General features: G+C 38.5%; 1 protein-coding gene across 23 annotated transcripts in view; it reads right to left on the reverse strand.

Moving 5' to 3' along the window:
- The window catches only part of Magi1 (membrane associated guanylate kinase, WW and PDZ domain containing 1), a 601293-nt gene that overhangs the window by 98369 nt on the left and 479847 nt on the right, over positions 1 to 23077 (reverse strand). For all 23 annotated transcript variants that reach the window (XM_074044157.1, XM_074044156.1, XM_074044153.1 and 20 more), the window contains 2 exons: positions 14669 to 14875; positions 6637 to 6838 (listed from right to left, as the gene is read on the reverse strand). In XM_074044157.1, coding sequence (XP_073900258.1) covers positions 6637 to 6838; positions 14669 to 14875 — 409 coding nt within the window. The remainder of the gene's footprint in view (positions 1 to 6636; positions 6839 to 14668; positions 14876 to 23077) is intronic.

Genomic DNA, 23077 nt, shown 5'->3' on the forward strand with positions numbered 1-23077 from the left:
AGTCCTTTTCTTGCTTTATGAACACGTCTAGACATTCAGCATCAGCATGATGTTGAGAAGAGTGGAGAGAGCTGACATCTTCGGTTTGTTTTCAAACATGCAGGAAGGGTACATCTTTTGTGTATATCCTAGGCAAGGCAGTCTATCACTGATCACTTAAGCCATGTCCCGAGTCCTATTTCTTCTTTCACTATGAAGTATAATGTTGGTTACGGGTTTTTTTAAATTTATGTTCCTTATCAAATCAAACTGCTGTGTTTTGTCTGAGTTTTATTATAAAAGAGTTGAATTTTATAATTTTTTTCTGCTACGAACATGATGGTCTAATTTTTTTCCTTTACTCTGTTAATATGGTGGGTTACACTGACTTGACTCTTCTTTCTTTTATTGTTTTGAAGTGCTGGGGTTTGAACCTAGACCCTTGCACATGCTATGCACGTGCAATGGAGTCAGCCTTGCATCCTTACAATAATTCCCCCTTAGTCACAGAAATAGTTTTTGTTGAATATGACTTGTTAATATTTGTTAAAGATTGTTTCATCTGTACCTTTTTTTGTTCTCTTTGTTTAGTTTTGATATCAATGTGATATCAAAACCTTCTTCACAAAAACAACTGTGAAGTATACCTCCTCTTCTATATATAAGAAAGGACTGAAGAAATGGTATTAATTTTTCCTTCTTCAGTGAAACCATTTGGGTCTAAGACTTTTTCAGGAATTTGAAATTATAAATTTCTTTACCTTAAGCGTTATAAGGGTATTTAAATTATTTACTTTTTTTTTTTTTTTTGTGGTACTATGGCTTGAACTTAGGGCCTACACCTTCAATCACTCCACCAGCCTTTGTGATGGTTTTTTTTTTGATAGGGCCTCACGAACTATTTGCCTGGGCTGGCTTCGAACTGCAGTCCTCCTGATCTCTGCCTCCTGAGTAGCTAGGATTACAGGCATGAGTCACTGGCGCCCGGCTTGATTTACTACTTAGTTGAGTTGCACTGGTCTGTGACTCTCAAGCAATTGGTCCATTTCATCTAAGTTGGTAATTTTTTGTGTGTATAAATCTGTTGGATCTTCTGGATGTCTTTAGGGTCTGCATTTATTCCCTACTTAATTCCTAATGTAGGCAAATGTGTCTCTCATTCTTTCTTTGTCAGTCTTGCTAAGTAGCCATCAATTTTATGGATCTTTTGAAAAACCGGCTTTTATCTCATGGATTTTTCTGTTTTCAATTTCATTTCTTTTCGATTCCTTCCCACCTGGTTATTTTGAGTTTAATCTTTTTCCAGGTTCTTAAGGGAAGAACTTTAGCCTTTTTCTCTTTTCTAAGATATGTTTTTTAATGCTACAAATGTACACCTCATCACTGATTGGACTGTGCACACCTATTTTGATACACTATTTTTTCATTTGTTTTAAAAAAATTCTTGAGACTACTTTTTTGAATCTCAGGCTTTTTTAGAAGTGTTGTTGCTTAGGACTCACATGCTTGAATGTTTTCTTCTTTTATCACGTATTAATTTGGCAACTCTTGCTCTTTTTTGATTAATGTTTACAAGATAAAAATTTCCATCCTTTTATTTCCAAGATACCTAAGCTGTTATATTTGGAATAAGTCTTTTGGAGATAGCATATGATTGAATCATATGTTTTAATCCACTGGGATTCTTTTAACTACCATATTTACTTCATTTTAATATAATTGTTAATAATGTAAAGATTTAAGTATTCTACTTTGGTTTTTGTTTTCATTTTTTTCCTGTGTTTTATATTTTTCCAGCCTTCCTGTGGGTTATTTGACTTCAAAAATCTATTCTGATTTATCTATAGTGCTCTTACTTGTATCTCTGTACAGCTTTTGAAGTGGCTGCTTTAGGTGAAACATATGCATCACATAAATGCTAAATATATCTTACCACATTTAGGTATTACTTTATATAGGTCTTATCACAATCTATAGGAATCATCATTTCACTAGTTCCCTTAAAGCACAGAAACCTTATCTCCATTTATATTGCTTTTCCCTTCCTCATTTATAAAATAAAATTAGCTTAATATTTTTCCACATACACTTGGGAAAAATATTAAGTGTTATTTTTGCTTCGATCCTCACACTTAATTTAGAAAAAAATCAAGAGATGAAGACAAATGTATCTTATTTACCTATATTTCACTTCCTCATTATTTCGCCCTTCTTAATGTTCCAAGATTATTTCTCTGAGCAGTCTCTTCTTATTTAGAGAATGGCCTTTAGACATTTACTTAGGATAGACCTATTTGTGACAAATTTTCTTAGTTTCTCTCCATCTATGTGTATTTTGATTTCCCCTTCAATCTGCGGGATATTTTCACTGGATGTAGAAGACTGGGTTAATTCTTTTCTTTCAGCACCTTCAAAATGTGTTGCCATTTCCTTCTGGCCTCTGCTAGTTCTGAAAAGAAGTGAGCTGTCATTTGGACTGTTACTTACATGTAATAGGTGTCATTTCTTCTGCTCATTTTAAGATTTTTGTTTTTAGTTTTCAGAAACTTGACTATGATGTATTGTTTTTTGGTGTAGTTTTTTTGGGAAGGGGGCTGATTCTCTTTGAGTCTACCCAGAATCTTGAATTCTTTACTTCTTTTGCCAAATTTGGGAAATTTTGAAATACTCATTCAATTTATTTTCTCAGTCCCACATACTCTCTTTTCCTGGGACACTGATAACAAATGTTAGATCTCTCGTTATTTACCCAAAAACCCCTGAAGCTCTCTGTTCTTTTCCGTTCCCCCCCCACCCCCAGTTTTTGTGTTGTTCAGATTACATAATTTCTACTTTCTATCTCCAAGTTCATGGATTCCTTCCTTTCTCCCTTTTATTCTACTGTTGAACAGTTGGCTACTGCTGAATCAATGTACTGAGCTTTTTACTTCAACTATTATATTTTTGAGTTAAAATTTTCTATTTTTATATTGTCTTCTGCTTTGGTGAGACTTTGTAGAAGCTTCCTATTTTCCCATTTGTTTCAAATGTGGACAATTATTCACTGAAATAGTTTTACAATGGTTTTTATTTTTATTTTATTCAACTGATTTTATTTTTTGAGAAAGGGTCTCACTATGTAGCTGATGATCCTCCAGCTTCAGTCTCCATGCGCTGGGATTACAGGTATGCATCACCACACCTGGCTATAATGCCTACTTTTCATAATCATGTTAGATAATTCTAACATTGCTGTCATCTTGGTGTTGACATCTATTGATTGCCTTGTCTCAATTTAAGATCTTCCTGGTTCTTGGTAGAAAAGTGACTTTGTAAATGGCCTGGACATTTTAGGTATAATAGGATTCTCAATTTTATTAAAAACTATTTTAGATATTTCTCCCTTTCACTGCTCCAGAGAAGAAAGGGAATGGTACCTATTACTTCCAGGTGACACTGGACAGGGAAGGGGTGCCATGTCACTTGAGGGTGGGGAGGGTCCTCCAGATCCCCCGACAAGGCCTTTCCTGATCCCATGGTAGCTGGGAAGGGAAGAAGAATGTTAACACTAATCCCATCTGGGCCTCACTACTCCACAGGGAGAGGGTGGACACTACTAAGGGATGGTGGTAGAAGTCCTGACTCTCCTCTCAGCCTCTCTGGACAACACCCCAGAGGGGAGAAACTGATGTCTCCTCCTTCCAGGTGGGGGTAGAGGTCCAGACTCTCTCATGTGGTCTCAGAATCCAGGTAGGGAGAGCAGTACTGCTTCCCACCTCACTGCAACCAAAGCACCAGTTTCACCACAGTCTTCTGACAACACCTGCAGGGAGACTGTCAAGGGAGAAGAGCAGGGAGACTGTCAAGGGAGATCACCCACTTGATCTTGGCTGGTGGCAGCCAGCGTACAACCATCGGTTATTCTGTTTTGTTGGCTAGAGTACAAGAATAGTTCAGTGAAACTCTTCTGTCTTGTGGGATGATCCTATCACTAGAGAAAGCAGGTTTGCAATAGGACTTTTTGGCATCTATCTATTGGTATTTCTGGGGTTTTCTGCCTAAGCTTGAGATAAATGAACTAAAAAGCCTTCAGGAATGACCTACCTGGACCCTCCTTTGATCCCTAGCTAGGAGGCAGTCTACTTCATTTGCTTCTCCCTTCAAGGTCCTTGTACATTTGTTTTCTATAGATGTCCAAGGTTTCTGGGTTCATGCTTGATTTTTTAATGTTCTTTTTAATTTCCAGTGTTTTAGTAATATAGTATAACTAATATAGTATTTTAGACTTCCTCAAAATTGTAAAATATATGTATGGAAATACACACATACATAAAACAAAATAGATCCAATTCTAATTTAACTTGCTATTCCACATACAATACTCCAAGAAGTTGTTTTGCCAAGTAAAAGACACTTGAAAACTCAGTAACCAGTATAGAAAGACCACCATGTAAATGGTATATGTATAAAAATAATTTTATACATGTATAAAAATTTTTTGTAGACCTAGGGCCTCATGCATACCACTGAGATGTATCCCCACCTGAAAATAGTATTATACAGATAGTCCCTATTGAATTTGAGAGCTAGAGAACAAACCTCATACTTGTCATAAGCCACATTTTTGTAAAATTTTCTAAACAGCAGCCCAATGAACCCCTGGCCTCATATCAAGTAAAAGTTAAATTGAATTATGAAGAAGAAGCAACTTACTGCATTCTCCTGTAAGCCAGCCATACCTGGGGGCCTATTTCTTTTCTAAAAATTTACCAGCTCAGACTGGGACAAAATCATTCTTGTCTAAGCATTGATTTTCACACATCATTCTGTAACAGGAATGCCTCTATTATACTGCTCTTTTCCCAGAATAATTCTTACTGGTGGACATAATTTTGAAGGCAATTTGTTACCAAAGCTAAGTACAAAGTTCTGGGCTTCTGGCGGAAACCAGTTTTTTGACAAATTTTTTAAAACAATGTTAAAATTCTTCTGTCATAACTACAGATGATGATGAAAGTGGCAAGAATAACATTATTGGTCACTAATTATTACACACCCAATTAATTTACACTACCATATCCTCTATTTCCCCAACAGTTTGAGAAGGTAAGTGCCATGTATTATCCTCATTTCCTGATAGGGAAAATTGGGATGCAGAAATAAACTCAAGTTCCCAAGGTCACACAACTAGTAGTGGTGATAACAATGTGACTTTTTAAGTGTTAACCGCTATACTTCTCTGACTCTCAGGAAAAGATATCTTCCATACCCATCTTTAATAAGCATTAGTCATTAACATTAAGAAAGACACATGGATTGCCCCTTCTCTCTCCACACTTCTTCCCAGGCAGGTTCTCAAAGAGACTGTTCTAAGACCCATGCTTTCTCATTCACTCCCATGTGTTTATAGAGAAATTATATTTTCTGATTTTCATTGCTTTTCATATGCTACATATCAATTCCTTCCTTAAACTCAACCATTAGAAGATACTTCCAGAATTTTTCCCTATATAGAAGTATATCCACATAGTCACAGAAATAAATGTGTACCTATAGTGTACACACAGAGCCCGTGTGTCTATACAGGCATATACTTTACAGACTGAAATGCTTCATATATTCTTCTGCAATGCCCCTCTTTTGTAATTGTCTTCTTGACAGTAGACTGTCAATTTCATTCTATGGGGACTATACATTTATCTACGATTTTATTTTATTTTTTATATGTTGTGGCTAGAACCCAATGCCTTGCACTACTGCTTAAAGAGTATAAACTGGCCTTTTTCTCTTTTTTATGATTCATGAAAAATGGTGACTCTCAATGACAAGATAATAAAGTCAAAGCAGAGATTTAAAAAATTGAATATTACTTTTTAGGAGAATCAAGTGTAGGTTTCCAAGAACAATTTCCACTGCAGGCATTTTTTTCCCCTTTTTTGTAAAGGTTACCTTGTTCAGTGTTTAAGTATATAGAATTTAAGTTTTATAATTTTGAAAGGCTTTCACATCTATATTTCTGAAACTTCAATTCACACCCTTGCACCATGTAAAAAAATTAACTTAAAATGACCTAAATGTAAGATGCAAAACTGTAAAATTTCTAGAGGAAATGTACTAGAAAATCTTTTTTACTTTAGGTTAGGCAATGATTTCTTATCTATTATCCCAAGAGCACAATCGAAAATAAGGATAAACTAGACTTGATCATATTAAGAACTTCTGCTCTTTCAAAGACACGGTTAAGACACTGAAAAGTCAGACTTGGAGAAAATGTGTGTACAAGTCATAAATACAATGAAGGTATTCTATCCAGCATATATAAAAAAGTTTTGATGCTCAACTATAAGAAAATTACAACCCAATTAAGAAATAATGAGCAAAGAATTTCCTATTCTTAATGGTCAAATATATTGTTTATATATGACAACATAACTTACAGATACCATGATTTAGTTGACTAGCCCTTTAGGGGAAATGGTTAACTTTATACTTCCTCAAACGCTTTAAACTATGGGTAAATACTGTTTCTACTACAAAGTTTGTTAAATCTCAGAAAAAAATAACATCCGTGATGGTCAATTCTTTCATATTTAATTTCTATCTGAGCTGATAGAACAAGGAAAGAAAGGAAAAAGAAAGAGAGGAAGAGATTCAGGTAGCAAGAATGGTATACTTTACTCTATAAAATAGACTTCTCCATTTTCGGTATAGGCCATCTCCCAGTTTTCAGGTAGAGGACCTAAATTATCCTCTGCAGAAAGAGGTAGGTACTGAGGGAACTTCTGAGAAGGGTCCGTGATGGGAGCGGCGATGATAGTACTATTCACAGGTGGGAGTGTGGCTTCTTGGAGAGTGTGCTCGTCCTGGTCACCAGAATCGGCTGTTCCATGAGGTGTGGGGGAGAGAGAGACAAAAATAAATACAAAGTTATTCATCCCGGGAATATAATACTGGTACATCTATATTATTATTATTATTAATTATTATTACTGGGGGTGATACTGGGGCTTGAACTCAGAGCCTTGTGCTTGCTAGGCAGGTGCTCTACCACTTGAGCTACACCTCCAGTCCTTTTTGCTTTTAGTAATTTTTCAGACAGGGACTCGTGCTTTTCCCCATTCCTTCTACTTAGGGCCTCTTCCATGGCTGGGATGAAAAGCATACACCACCATGACCAGCTTGTTGGTGGGATCTCACTAACTTTTTGCCCAGGAAGGCCTAAAACCTCCATTCTCCCAATCTTTGCTGGCTTACAGGTATGAACTATTGTGCCTAGCCTACTGGTCACTGACTCTGATTATCTATTTTACTTAGATGAGTGTTCCTTAACTAGAAAGCACCAAAATGACCAACAGGGCTAAAGATGAAATGTAGTAGTAAAGGGTGTGCTTAACATTCATAAGGTCACGGATTCAATCCACAGCATCAAAATTGAAAAAAAAAAGGCTAATGAAACTTATTTTACTTAAAAAGAAAGGATATGAGAACAATATAGCCAAATAATGCACAATCTTGGAAATGGTTCCGAAGAAACCAATGAACAACGCAAACTCTAAAGACCCTTAAACCTTAAACCAGGAAGGTCATCAAAATACAGACTGACCTCACTCTCATTCCAATGGTATTACTTAGTTTCATGACTCAGAAAAGAAGCCCAAGTGAAAACCCAGACACAGTGGCATTTTTATGCGTTTTTGCATAAGCTATTTAAAACATTTTTGGTAGACACTCCCAAGATCAAAGATTTACAAATGAAGCTGAAAAGGATATAAAAGTTCAGGATATGGAGACAGTTTTACTAGTGAGTCACATTTGAACCTCTTTTGGAAAACTAAAGAGACTCTTGCTATGAAAACCAAGACAGTTACCCCAGAACAGACTGCGTGGGAGGACTGATAGGACTTGGGTCTTAAAAGAGGACTCTCCGTGCTTGAGTCTCCTTGCCTTTTTACTAACTAGAAACATCAGGGGTGATGTCATCAAAGTATCCACAAACAGCTGCTGACATTCTGGTTGAATTTTTGTTTCTCGCTGATATTAAATGTCAATCTCCATGGGGCTTTAAAACATAATAATCAGGGTATGTAGCGATTTTCTATCTCCCACAGTAATTCTCCTGTAGACATTTCTGATGAAGTGAAAGCAGAGTGAAGAATAATAAAAGGCTGTTCTCAAACACTGTCTGCAATGAGAAGCTCCCAATGACACACGTGAGAATGAAGATAATTCCAATACTGGATAAGAGGCACAGCAAGCCTATAAAACAAAGACTCCACCAAAACTCAGATCCACTGAGGAGCCTACCTATAGGTTATTCCTGCTGTGCATGTCTTCTGTCTCAGGCCTCTGTTTGGAAATCACTCCTTCCATTCGGGTGGAAACTGACACAAACCAACTTCTGCTTCTAAGAACCTGCTTTGCCAATTGCAAATACTCTAGTATTTTTCTCTGTGATTGGTTCAGGAGTTGGTATGATATCAAGGCAAAGCAATGCAGATCAGGTAGGGAAGTTTTGCTGAACTACTGAGCAAGTGGGTGCCCTCTTGACATTGGGCTATTGAGCTGAGAGGCTCTTACACTGTAGGTGTTAGTGGCTACCTTGACATGGCTTCTCCAGAACTACCTAAGAATGAAACTCATGTAGAGGAAGGTAGAGATGAACACTGGAGAATACCACAGATCCCTGACTCATACCCCACAGATCCCTGACTCATACCTGAAATCAAGGCTACTCCTACCCCGTTCAATCATTCTATTCTTCCTGCTTAAACCAGCATGAGTTGGTTTTACAACTTGTATCTATAAGTACAGGTTAGTAGAATAGCTATAGATTTGAAAGCACTGAAAGGAAATTAGGCCAAAATGGAAAAAGTATTCTCAAATTTTTGATAAATAACAAAATAAAAGTAAAAGTGAGCACAAATAACTCATCTTTAGTTCACTAGAAGCATCATACCTTTCTGACATCCCTTCAGGAGGGTACACTCTCACACTGAAGTGTACATCAAGATCATTATAATGGATACTCTTGGGTCCCCACCTAGAGAACAGGTTTGGGGTAAGGCTTAACCATGTCCATTTTTAAAGCACCAAGGGGATGAAGACTCAAGAGATACAAGAACCACATTTTGAGACAGAGACACAATGAGTTCTCCAAAGGGTGGAAAGAAAATAGTGAGGTGGCACACTGGTTGTTTAAAAAGTCTTCACTTCATTTGGGATTTACTTCCTCAGGGTTTGAACCTGCCATGTTCCAGAATCACTAGAACTTTTGGCTTCTAGAGAGGGTTCCCCTGCAGCCAGTGGGCTAGGGAGCGGGGTGCAAACTTCTCTGCCCAGTGCTTAAGGCCAGAGACACAAACACGATGACTCTGTATGGGGCTCTAGAGGGAGTGTATCTCCCATGGAGGGGGATCGGAAGCACGCTCTAGAGAATAAAGGGGACTCAGGACCTTACACTTCTGATTTTTTTCAAGAGAAGAAGGAAGTCTGTATTTTTATGTGTAATCTCCCAGTTTTTTCAATCCTAACTCCTTTAAAAGACAACGAATGTTACACAAGCAAAATCTGAAAGGGAGTGGCATGCAGCCCTGACTCTGGAGCCATGTGGTGAAGTTTGAATTTTGTCTTTACCACTTACCCACAGAATGCTTCCACAGATGTGAAGTGCTTAAGAGGCTGGGTATGATGTCTGATACCTGTAATCCCACCTACTTGGGAGGTAGAGATTAGGAGGATCACAGTTTGAGGTCAGTCTCAAGTTTGCAAGACCCCATCTCAACCAAGGGCTGGGCATAGTGGTACATGCCTATCATCTGCCTACATAGGGAAGCACAAACAGGACAACAGTCCATGCTGCCCCAGGCATGAAGCCATACCCTATCTCAAAATTAACCAACAAAAAAGGGCTGGAGGCATGGCTCAAGTGGTGGAATGCCTGCCTAGCAAGTGCAAGGCTCTGAGTTCAAAACCCAGTGCCACCAAGAAATATATAAATGAATGAATAAATATACAAATAAATAAGAAATGCTTAGAAAAGTGCCTAGCACCTAGTGTGTGCTCAGCTATGCTTGGGAGTGGGGCCTCTTACTGGAAATTCAAATGTCCAAAGCCCATGTTTGTGATTTTTTTTTTGCATTGTTGGGGGATGGAACTCAGGACCCTGCATATGGCAGGAAAGCACTCTATCACCAAACTATATCTCCAGCCCAATGTTTGCCTTTTTGTTTGTTTGCTTATTTTTGGAGGCAAGTTTTCACCATGCTGCCCAGGTTGGCCTGAAGTGATTCTCCTGTCTCTGCCTCCCAAGTAACTGAGACTACAGATGTACACCACTATGCCTGGCTTGTGTTTATCTTTTAACATGATAGTGAAAAGATAGCAAACTGCCTTTTGAATGATTTCATTGCTAAATTTTAATTAAACTATTTTAGTGGAAACTAGATATAAGAGAAAAGGGTACCAGTAATGAGTGGGTCAACACATATGAGATGAGAGATGGTCTCACTTTAACATTGATTATCTATAATTTATGTTTATGAAAAATGTCCTGCCAATGTTCTAAAACCTCAACCACATGTAGGAAATAGTAGCTTGGTAGGAAAATATCAAAGTAAATTTAATTTCCTTGAGAAAAAGAAAAAAGTGGGCCATATTTTAAATTATACAAGTATTTGGTTTTACTTTACTGGTCCTCCTCCCAGTTAAACAGAACCTTAAACAATGATTGTTTTTTTTGGGGGGGAGGGGTGAAGGAGCTGGGGATCTAACCCAAGGCCTCATGCATGCTAGGCAAACTCTCTACTAGAACTACAGCCCCAGCCCAACAATCTTATTCTCTGAAAGGAAACAGAAGTTTAAAAATGAGAGATTGGAGCAGACGTAGGGCAGACTCAAGAGTTCAGAGCCCCAGTCATGGCTTTGACTTTGATACATGCTTGGATTTGAAAAAAAAAAAGAAAAGAAAAAAAACCCCTTTCATTTAATTTATCACCTTCTCACTAAAGGCTGCCAGTAAATCAAATAAATCAAATAAATCAGAGGACAGTAGAATGGAATGCTAGAACGAGCCCAGACAGGGAGACAGGAAACCTAGTGTGACATGCACTATCCTTTAGCGTTCTCTCTCTCAAGACTTCTAGGAGGTTCAGCAGATACATACGAAACTGGTTTGTCAACTGCAAATGAACACAAATGATATTTATTCATAGTAAATCAGAAGCCTCCAAGCATTTACTTCCTCTGCCCTCTCCCAAACATAACTGGAGTCTTTGGAAGTGACTTTGAGGACATAAGCTTATGCCAAAAGAAAAAAAAGTTCTGTGGCTAATCTTAAATTGTCTATGCTTTCAGATTTACATGTGTCTCTCACCGTGCAAAATCAGTCAGAAATGGTTCCGGCCTCCTAGGTTGATAAAGCTGATTTAAAACACATTTTGGGCGGGCCTGGCAGCTCTGACAGGCACTGGGCTTTGTGATACTGGAGAACCTATGTGGCTGTCCTGAGAGTTTAGAAAAGTGTCTTCCAAGTGATTAGGAGTACAGAAACCTTAGCCTGTAAGTATCGCCTTTTCACATTCAAAGCAATCCTTCAGCATTGCTTACCAAGGAAAAAGAAGTCAGCAAGCAAATGACCAACAATGGGGGGAGGAGTGCCAGGAAGAAAAGCCTAGAAACAGGATTAAATAACCCTTTGATGTCTCCTGGATGTGATCAATGGGTGAACCAGAGACTTTTTAGTTGTGGTGGTTTATTACCTAGTCTCCAAGCTATCCATAACAAAGTGTTTTTAGAAAAGCTTTTGCTTGTTTATAAGAATAACTGTGTACTCTGGTCAACAGGGTAACTACTCTCATTAAGTACACATAAACAGTGTGCTCCTTCAATGGCTCCTTTTAGCTCCATAATTTGGGCACAATTTGTGGGAGACGGTCTCCTTGGCTGGTGTTCAACAGTCAACCCCCTGGAGAGTTTCTGTTCATTGCTTAGCTTCTGTCTGGAGCATGTGCAGCATCCCCTGAAGAACGGAAGGGTGGGCTGCCTCCTGAGGACACTGGCTGTCCACTGGGCTCCCTAGGGCTCTGTCAGCAGATACGCTCAGTGCTGTTTAGGTGTATTATTTAGTCATGACTCCTTCAAGAGATGTAAGCAAAGGGCAGTACAGACAGTGCAACAGCAGAATCTCTGAAACAGTGTGATAAGTATCATTCTTAATGCATCCATAGTATTTCTACCTTTGGATAGCATTCTTATGCCTTCATCACAGTTCAGCCAACCAGAGCCAAGATCTTATTCTGCCACTGTTACTCTAAGTTCAAAGTGGCTTGGTGGATTGCTAACCTAAAGTGGTTCAGAGTACAAAATGCATCGACACAGCTACCTTCTCAAACATATATCAGAGAATGGGCAGTGTTAATTATCTGAAGCAATTACTATGAGTTACTGTATGGCAGATCATGATCATGAGTTTTGTAAGTGAAGGGACATCACTCAACATATTCCTTACATACTGAGGATGTCCCATCTTATGTATCGGAGGACTGCTTGTCTCTCCCTCCCTTTTCTTTTCTTCTCTCTCTCTCTACCCCTCCCTCCCTCCTTCTCTTTCTCTCTCCCCCCTCCCTCTCTCTTTCTCTTCCTCTCCCTCCCCCCCCCTCCCCCCCCACTGGCCTTGGTGTCAACATAGGAACTTGAAGAATCGAATCAGGTTCTACCTGGTTTTCTGTTTTGTGTGTAAACCAGTGATCAGACTGATTTTAGCCCATGTTGTCCTTAGATGCTAAAATTTGAAGTGGGGATTATAATGAGATCAGATTTCCTGAGATATGGCTTCTAGAGACAGAAATTTATAGTAGTTAGAAATATAAAATATATCAAGATCTACGGCCAGCTACCTCTACTTTGCTCTTGCTTTCTACCAAGAAATCTCCTTAGTATGTAAGAGGAGGGCAAACAGAGGCACTTTAGCTTCCTGGAGACCACACAGTCCGAACTGTTTCACTGAACCTTACCCACAATGGCTTCTGCTGCTATGACCACATCTATGTTTGGGTTATATCATGATCCGCCATTCTTATTTACTGAACTAACAAGACATTATAATGTTAGACATTTTAAAAAAGGAACATTACCATGTTTTCATTTTGGTGAGGATTAATAAATTCATGAAATAGTCCCAAGGGATGAATCAGTTGATTTTAATAAAAGCATATATAAAAACAGCAAAGTTATAGATATTACAACTAAAGGTTGTCACCCATTGGTCTACCCCATATTAATTGAAAAAAAAAATGGAAATTTTCATGGACTCAATTTCATAAGAGCTACAAGGAGAAACCAATCCTAGCCAGTAATTTTACAGAAGAATGAAATTAAGCCTACTATTCGTAAGACAACTACCAAGAGCCAAACCATAGTATCAATTTTCTTCCTTTTTTACCCGATACTTCCTGCTAAAAGGTTGAGCTATGCTATTGTTAAGATAATAAAGTCAAAAAAATTGTATTGTCCTCTTAACAAATGTTAGGCTTCTGAATTTAGTTAGCAAATGGCAAAACCTCAGGGAGTCCCTCACAGGCTGTGGACAGTATTGAACCATAGCAATGGTTTCCTGAATATGCTGTTATATATATACTTCATGAAAAAGAGGGGGCCAAGGATACACGTCCACTAGTCTCGTGACTTACTGGGGCTCAGTTTACCCAAGTAATGACAAAAGTTTGGTGACATGCTGAAAACGTATAACATGTCTATAGCTGTAACTCCAAAATCATTAGGGAAAATTTTAAATATAGGAAAAAATAGAAGAAACAAGACAGGCTTCTAAGTCACATTATAGACTGGGGCTAGTCACATCTTATACAGTTGTTACATTTTTAGTTATCCAATGAATTCACATCCTCATAAGCTTGAATGTTCTGGGTCACTGCATTAAGCCAGGAGCACACATCCGGCCTCTGAATTGTACCCCATGGAGTCATGCAATACGAAGATTGCCTGACCTTGTCCTTGACCATTGCTTCCTAATGTATATCACATCTAAGCTTCGGGGTACATAGCTTTCAATTCAGTTACAAGTTGTGTAATGCAATCAATAACCTGTGCTATATAATATAGAATGACAAGTTAGCACAGGACCTTAGAATATTTATTTTCCCGTCTGTCCCCTTTTTAGAGTATATAGTAAAATTTGCTCATGTTAATTGAAGACATGATACAATTCTACTATATTTGTATTACAAAGATATGACAGAAGAGGATGCTGCTAGCCTTCCACACAGCAGCAACTGACGTTAAACTAATAAATTCTCATCTTTTAACTGGTAGTAATCAGCCATACTTACGAGGAAGCTTCAAGGTCAAGGAACTCAATGAACAAAGTAAAAAAATAAAATAAACAAACATATTGCACCATTCTGAAGAGAAAGAAACCAGGCTTATCCTTCTCCACTCCCCTTTTCACACATTTATCCCCAGTTACTTTTAAGATATTTGATGAAGGGCGTTAAAATAATCCTAGGAAGAAGCATGACAAATAGACCAAGGACAAGAACACCTCTTCCCCCAGCTTCAGTGTGGGCAGAGTATGAGTTTAGCAATCCTCCTGAAGTCCTCTTGAGAACAGCATCCTTCTTATACAAAAGCCTCCCACTGCCCTCTTTTGCCACATCCAGTGGGGGCGGGGGGGGGGGGCACACAGTGTGGTCTTTACCTGTAAAGCTACTGTTCATTTCAGGAACGTCATCCTCCTCCTCATTGTCTGCATGGACTATGACAGCATTTTGCATATCATTATAGGACTTGGTTCGCTTCGGGGTCGACTGTTTGGAGCCAGACTGAAGGCTTTGCAAGGCATCCGTTGTGATCACTTTCCCACTGACTGGCTGGCTGGGAGGTTTGGGTGTCCCATAATAGTTTCCTAGGTGATGGAGAGACACATTTGCATGTTTCAAAAAGAAGACTTTTTTTTTTTCAAGACTTCTCATCCAAATCTCACAGTACGTTAAAAAAATCAAATGAAACTGGAAAAGTAGAACACACTGTATTTCATTTCTGAAATGGATTAGCAAAGATGTCTTTCCTACCCAGCTACATATGGTGATTGCAAAAGAGAAGAGGAAAGCTGCACTCTTGGTGCAAAGAACCTACTAGAGCGTTTACAAAGGCAGCTGAATTGAATAGCAAACCTTCATCCTCATTACATTTGAATTTCAATTGGTCATCTTTTTCTATATAGCCACCAACATAATGCTGAATCTGATTTAGAGCGAGCCTTACAGAAAATAAAAATTCATTACTGCCACATCTTTATAGCCCTCAAAAGTTGAGGTCACCTTCCCTCTTCAAGAGGGGACTAGGGCATTATTTTAAAAGGAGGGCAGTGAACACCACGTGGCGCCTCTTAAACTGAATGGCAGGCTTGACACTTAGGGTCGGGCAGGGTGGGAAGAAACCCTTGCCAAGTTTTCACAGAAAGCTCTGTTGGTGGTGGCGCACCAAAGGGATCACTCTTTTGATAATGGTCATCCTCACCTTTCCTCATCTTCACACTTCTCCCAAAGTTTGGTTTAGTTCCCGATACAGTGTGCTATGTGGTTTTGATTGGTTATATTAAGTGAACTGTGTATTCTTTTTTTTTTATTTGAATAGATATGAATCTTTTTATTTTGCAATAGAAAAATCTAACTACTAAGACATATGAGCCTTTCAAAATTAAGGAAAAAAAGCTGATTTTTGGGGGGTGTTGGGGCTAGAATATTTCTTTCGTTTTCTTTTTTAATTGTTGTGCTGGGTGGAGGTACATTGTGGCATTTGCAGAAGTTCTAACAAATATATTAAATATATTTTACTTGAATTCACCCCCTCCACCATTCTCCTTCATCTTTCCCTCCCTCCATTTCTAGATAGCATTTCAACAGATATTTCAACAGATACCATTTTTCCATTTGCATACATGTGTACAAAGTATTTGCACCATATTCACCCTCCCCCACCTCCCCCTTCCTCCCACTGGTGCTCCCGATCCAGGACCTGTTTTGTCCTCCTGTTCTCCAATTTTGTACACGAAAAGAAGAAGAAAAAAAATGACATTTTTCGTTGTTTAACATGGGGAGTTTCCTTGTGGCACTTCCATGGTTATGTTTTATAGCCCAATTTGGTTCATCTTCTCTACTTTTCTTCTTTTGACCTTAGTCCCTTTCTTGTGGTGGTTTCAACCAATTTAGAAATTCTAGATTCACCTTTGTATAGAGAGTACAAGGCTGATTTATTTTTAACTAGAAGTTTTAGAAGGCAGCTTAGTATAACAATCAATGGAATAATATAATCATGATGATAGTGTTAAGAGTTTCCTTTTGAAATTTTACATTAAAAAGCAAAGATATTTTAAACATTTCCTTAAAGAAAACATTAAGTAAATAATGACAGGTAATGATATACATAAAATCATGAAGATAGTTCAAGAATAACCCAGGTTTGAAAACCATAGTTTATGACCAATAGTATTAAGTGACAATATGATAAAAAACATCAACATTAAAATGCCAGTGACCATTTTATGTCTTTCAAAGTAAAGCCCAGCAGACCGGAAATGATGTGAGGCCCTTGCATAAATCCTAACCAATGTTTGTAATTCTATGTTTAGTAAAGCAGAATTTGTAAACAATAATAACACTAATAATAAAAATAATAAATCATGTACATTGTTACTTATGATCCACCACAATGTTTAACCTCAGTACCTAGATAAACAACATACATATTTTATTACATAACCCCTTCCCCCAAAAAAAGACCAAAAGTTGGTAGTCAAGACACCTACAGATAATAAAGAATTTGCTTCTATCATTAAGCTTCATCCTCATAAGTATGATTTTTCTGTTAAGAGGGGAGGGTCTAATATTATTTCTTTAAAGTGTTTTTTTGATTCATCAAATTTACATTCTTTGAGAGTGGTGTAACAGATGTGTCAGCAGGGGGACTTTGAACATCCAAATTTAAAAAAGCCTAGCAGATCCAAGGGCACATTGTTTAAATCTGAAGGATCCAGAGAAGAATCTGGTGAGCACATTTTGGTGGCTTTAAGCTAGTCATTAGTTTTTTTCACAGAAGGTGATCCATCAATTTCTTCAAGAAACTTCTTTCAGGCTTCTAACTTATAGGCACAGCAATTGAGAAGAACCACCTTGAAGGAAGGCATTCCATATGCCTTTTTTATAGGGGCTAACCCCTGATAAAGGAAGAATTAGCATATGTACGAACCAAGAAATGAACTTCATCTTCTACTTCCTCAGAGGTCACATCAAACAATGTCCCGTACCTTCCTTGAAGGTGCCACTAGACCAAGGTACTAACTTCATTAACTGAAGACTGGTGAAGTTTAGGAAAACAAGACCATTATCTACTTAAAAACAAATCACACTGAGTTAAAACCAGAGATAAAGCATCACTGAATTTCATTTCAGTTCCTCCCAATCACTGGTATACCAAAACACTGAGTTCACTTTAGAGTCAGATGTTAAACTAAGGCTAATGTCTATAAATAAGAAATTACCAAAAAGTGGAGCCAAAGGATAAGACACCTTACTCATACTTTTTAAATTGTCATTTCATAACTGTATCACTCAGGTTCAGTGACATAAAACTGAAGCATTATCATTTAAAATTCAGTTTCACCTTTGGCATTCAGGTTTATGACACAGCTAACAGTTTCACCTTAAATTTGACAATTTAGTGTGGATTTCCCAGTGAGTGCCTGACCTCAGTTTTCAAGTTCAAAGTCATTCTTAAATTAATAAATGATTAGTTGATTTATCAATGAAACTATACAAAATAACCTACTCACTCAGTTTCCTTTTTCTAGAAATTAGTTTAAGATTGACTGGAGACAGATGAAGTACCTATTATAACAGCCATATGAAATTGCTGTTGTGGAAGATAAAAATTGCCTAACATCAGCAATTTCATTTTGTTTAATCTAATGTATGGGTTTAACATTACCAGGGACCCTCAGCACCCCATGTCAATAAAGAAAGACTAAGAAGGCGAATATGGCTGATGTACTTCCTATACAAGAACGAATATAGAATTTTTAAACCTACTGAAATCACAATAAGAAGGGAACTAAGATAGAAAGAAGAAAAATAGAGGGGATGAACCAATTCGGGTTATAATACATATATACATGGAAATGTCACAATGAAACACCCTGTATAGCTATTTTAAATAAACAAAAAATGACATTTTTTTCCTACAAAAACAAAGAACGGGAAGGCAAAACATGTCCTGTCTGGGGGGATGAGAAGAGGAAGAAGAAGAGGGAGGATATAAGGAAAGTGGATTGGAAGATGGATATGGTAGAAATATTCTGTACACATACATGTAAATGGAAAAATGAGACCTGTTGAAACTTTTTCAGGAATGGGGGGAAGGAGGATAAAGGAGAATGATGGAGAGGGTGAATTGAACTATGATAAATTGCAAGAAATTTTGTAAATGTCACAATGTACCCCTAGTGCAACAACCATAAAATATATAAAAAAAAGAAAGAAAGAGCTTGGAAGACACAGCCCACAGTTCCAGTTTCACCATTAACTACCTGTGTGATTCTGGCAAGTAATTTTTACCAGTTTTTATTAAGTCTGTGCTCTCAATCTTAAAACTGGAAAACAGCTTAGTTTACACCTACAGCACCTGTTAATGAAGATAAAATAAGCCAGTCCTTTTACCTTTTGCTTATGCCACAGTCAGCTACCAGAGTGAGGCTGGATAAATACTACATAATGTTGATTTGTATTTCTAATCTTTAAAATGAAGTCTATACCATAATGCTTTTAGAATTACTGAGATGACCTAGCTGAAACAGCCAATCCATCATAACTGACAATTCCCATTTTTTGCTGTAAAAAATAAGCAAGAAGCGTGCCACAAACCAAACACCAAGCCTTCTATACTCAGAATCTAGTACCTTCTCTGAGGTAAGAATGGAAGTATCAACCATGGTGACTTAACAGGGTAGTCCTGACAATATTATAATTTCTTTTCTTGAGTTACTGGGGTTTGAACTCTGGGCCTCATACTTGCTAGGCAGGCACACTACAACTTGATCCACTAGATCTACTCTGCCAACCCCAAATACTACATTTTCTGAAGGCACTTTGTCACCTTTCAAGGTATTCAAATCTTTCCAGTGTTTCTCATTTCCCATCTGGTAACCATCACAGAAAAGCTTCTAGCTGCAGAGGAGGATTTAAGTTTTCTTTCAGAGACATGTTCTGTGGTTTTGTCCTACATATTTTATTTCTTTTTCTTTCAGTGCTAGAGGACTGAACTCAGGGCCTCATGTGTACTAAGTATTCTACATATGTGTTATTTTAAAACAATTTGAATTAGTGTTCATCATTTAAAAATGGAACCTTTCCAATTAAAACCTGGATTCCCACTACCACTAGATTAACTGTAAGGTCTGGTCCCAGGGACTCTATCTCTCTTACGCAATGTTGACAAGTAAGTCAGTGTTTAAAACCATTGCCCCAACACATTCAATGAATCAATGCTTTCTGCAGAGTAAAAGAACTTGGACCCAAATCCACAATAGTGCCCAAAGGCTTTGGCAGTGCAAAGACCTGGACAGACATAGGGGCGTGGATATAGGCATGAGCAGGAATGTACAGAAAACTTCAAAATTCCAAAACTCCTCAATAGTTCACAAACTGGTCTTTGAATGGATTGATTTTGAGCAAATCCATTTTGGTTCTGAGCTTTTGGCCAATGAGATTATGTTGTGAACTATCTCTACCAGGCAACAGCAAACAGGGCAGGTCCTACATAGTATGCCACAGTTACCATAGGATTCCACTGCCTGTCCCCAGCCTACTTGCCCTCTTACCTGACCTCTTGCTCCTGAGTATCTGAGATCACATCTCCTACCTCCCAGAAAACTCCCGACCTTACAAGACTCTCCATTCTGGTCATAAAATCAAGCCAAGTCTAGCCATGGTAGAAACACAAACTTTACAGAATATACAGCATGCACAAGAAACTCTGTATGAAGGATCTGTGGATCACTGGGTGATACTAAGTACAAGTCATTTGAAGAATTAAAATGTTTAAAAAGTTAATTAAGGTTATCACTTGGCAGGATGCACAGTTTCATGAGCTATCAGCCTGCTGAGTGTCCCAGTCTCCACGTTAACCAACATGCCCTTCCTGAGGTGCCTGGGCTCCCTCCCAAGTGGGAACGTGTTCCTCTCTGTTGCTATTTTCAGAACTGGTTCTACAATAAAATCCAACAGGGATGGTGGCTAGGGAAGGCAGGGGAGGGCAAAGGAAGAGGAAAGAGGAAGGTCCTGTTGGCCTTAATTAAAGGCACAATCTTTGGCCATGGCCAAGCCAAAGAAAATACGTTCTAACACACATTGAAAAATTAATGGAGACTGAAAATCAATTTTAGAGCTTTATAAAATATTTAAGGAGGACCATAACCCTGGATTTTAAGTGAGAATGAATCAACTCTCTACGGTCTCTCCATGTGTACAAAGTTACCATTCATCCCTTCACGTATTTCCCTACAGAGAGCCCTTTTTATACCAGGTACTACGCTACATACTGGAAATAAAATGTAAAAAATGGAACTGAAACTAGGTTCTCACAATCATTCTTTTTTATAGCATGCATCCATTTCTCCAAACTGTTACGTGCAAGCAAAGTGTATGAAATACAGATGCTGATTCACTAGGCCAGGTAAAAATTCTACCAAGTACACAGGTAATGCTGCTTCTACCTGTCCAGGGACCACATCTACAGAGAAAATTATTCCTCTTGCAGACAACAACACAAGGTGTCCCAGAGCAGCAGACGTGTGTCTTGTAGGATCCCATGGCTAGTCTGGGGTAAATGGAGTACCAGGTAGTATGGAATTCTTTTCCGTCATTCTACAGGATAAGCTTTAAAAACTTTTTAATTATCATATTATTGTTGTACGAGGGGTACACTGTGACATTTACAAAAATGTTTATATTTTAGTTAAATTCACCCCTCTCCATCATTCTCCTTTATCCCTCCCCCTCCCCACTTTGTTAGAATAGTTTCAATAGGTCTCATTTTTCCATTTTCATATAGGAACAGGTAATATTTGAAAATAAGCAAAAGACCAGAATGGCCGTGACCACCCTCAGCTGAGAGTCCAAGCATATGATAGGGTCAATATCACTCCAAAGGAGGGTAGAAATCTTTTCCCCTCTGGGGGGAAAGTGTTTACAAAACCCTTACTCCCTCTCAGTGTAATTTATAGACAAACATGGAGATGCAAATACAGACACCCAGCATGACTGGCCTTGTCTTGGCCTCAAGGACCCCAAATGCTCTGGTCCTGCCAGCTCTCCAGGCAGGCTTTATAACATGGGTGGGCTTCTCCTGCCCCCACAGGCACATTGCACCCTCCCTCACAGCTCTGTACCTATTTCTTCTACCACTCAACCTACTACCACCCACCCATCCTCAACAACTATTTCTGACTCTGCAGCCTGGATCAAACCTGTCCTTGCCAGTTCTGTGTCAAGAGGGGAACACACACCTCTCCCTCCTAACTGATTTCCTTTTCTGATTTATCAAACCATATCCGTCAGTATCTGTGTTCACTTCTAGACTGTGAGGCCCATGAGGGCAGGAGTCACACCTGGCTTTGTAACCCATGTGTGCCCAGGCCACATTGTGACTCAGTAATTCTTTGTAGAAGATGTAAATGAATAAGTTGAGAGACTATCCATGAATTCTAGCCTGGGATCCTCCTATACACCTGTATTGTGGATCTGGTTTTTAACAATATGACTCAGAGAAGTTTCTCTCCATCCCTTTTTCTTTTCTTTTTTTTTTTTTAAAGACAGGGTCTTATTATGTAGCTCAGACCAGCCTAGAACCGTGGCTCCTTCTGCCTCTGCCTTCTGAGTGCTGGGGTCACAGGTGTGATCCACCATGTAAGGCTTCAATGCAGTTTCTTTCCACTGCATCATTACATCTAAATTACTGCAGATCCACACCATTTCTGCCTTGCTCTGTCACTTCCTTGCTCAACACATAATATCATGCATAAAACTCCCGCCACTTTCTCTCCACTACTTTTTCCTACCTGCTCCATCCTACAAGAGTATAATTTACGAGCACAAAAGGATAATAAGCCAATGTCCTATAATTAGACGTTCCTCTTTGCTAGTGACTTTGACAATGACACTAAAGAGAACACAAGTTAATGTTTATAACAATTTTATGGAAAATAAAGCATTATTATTCAAATTTTCACAAAATTCATAAATGATGACTGACATTGAAACAGATCTGTCTGCCTCTAACACTGACACCCTTTCCTCCTGAAATCCTTGGGGAATCTCTGAGCAAGGAATTAAATCAAACTTCCCCAGTCTCAGCCTCCCTATCTTCATACGCAGAGGAACAGCCAATGACAGCCCAGATTTCATTTGGTTCCTTTCATTATCAACAGAGAATATTCCATGGCAGAGTTTGCCAACAGAGCTTATCACAACAGACGGCTTCCAGGGCCTGCCAAAGAACAGGACTCCAGCCGGTCTCGTTTTCTTCAATGACAAAACAAGAAGTCTCTTCACCCCTGCTTTATCTCTGTGTCCCCCCAAAGTACACTGTTGGCAGCTGTACTTCTAGGAAGCAAAACAATCACATTATTGAATACTGACATCCTCTTTCCTAATTAGCATGCAGAAATATGCAACCCATAACTCCATTCCAAAATGTCACCCTGGCACTGCAGTTCTATGCTGAAGGAGAACCTTTGCAATGCTCTAAGTGTATAATGAGCCTCTTCTACTCAGAGGCATTTGTAAAACAGGCATGTTTGGAGCCACCCCCGCTGAAGAGTTCATCCCTTGTAAACTCTCTCCTAGGGAAGTCCCAAGGGCTGGCTGAGGTGGCAACCTGTCTTGCAGAGAGAAAATGTCAACAGCAAATTTAAAAAAAAAAAAAAAGGAAAGTAATGCAAAGGGGAGATGGTTTGGCTGATTTATTTCAAGAACTGTATCAAATCAATTAGCTCGGTGAGCAATTAGGATGATTGGCCCAGAGTTTATTCTTATCTTCCCTGCCTTGCCTTGAT

The sequence above is a fragment of the Castor canadensis genome, chromosome 10 (genome assembly GCF_047511655.1).
Source record: "Castor canadensis chromosome 10, mCasCan1.hap1v2, whole genome shotgun sequence".
NCBI classification, from domain to species: domain Eukaryota; kingdom Metazoa; phylum Chordata; class Mammalia; order Rodentia; family Castoridae; genus Castor; species Castor canadensis.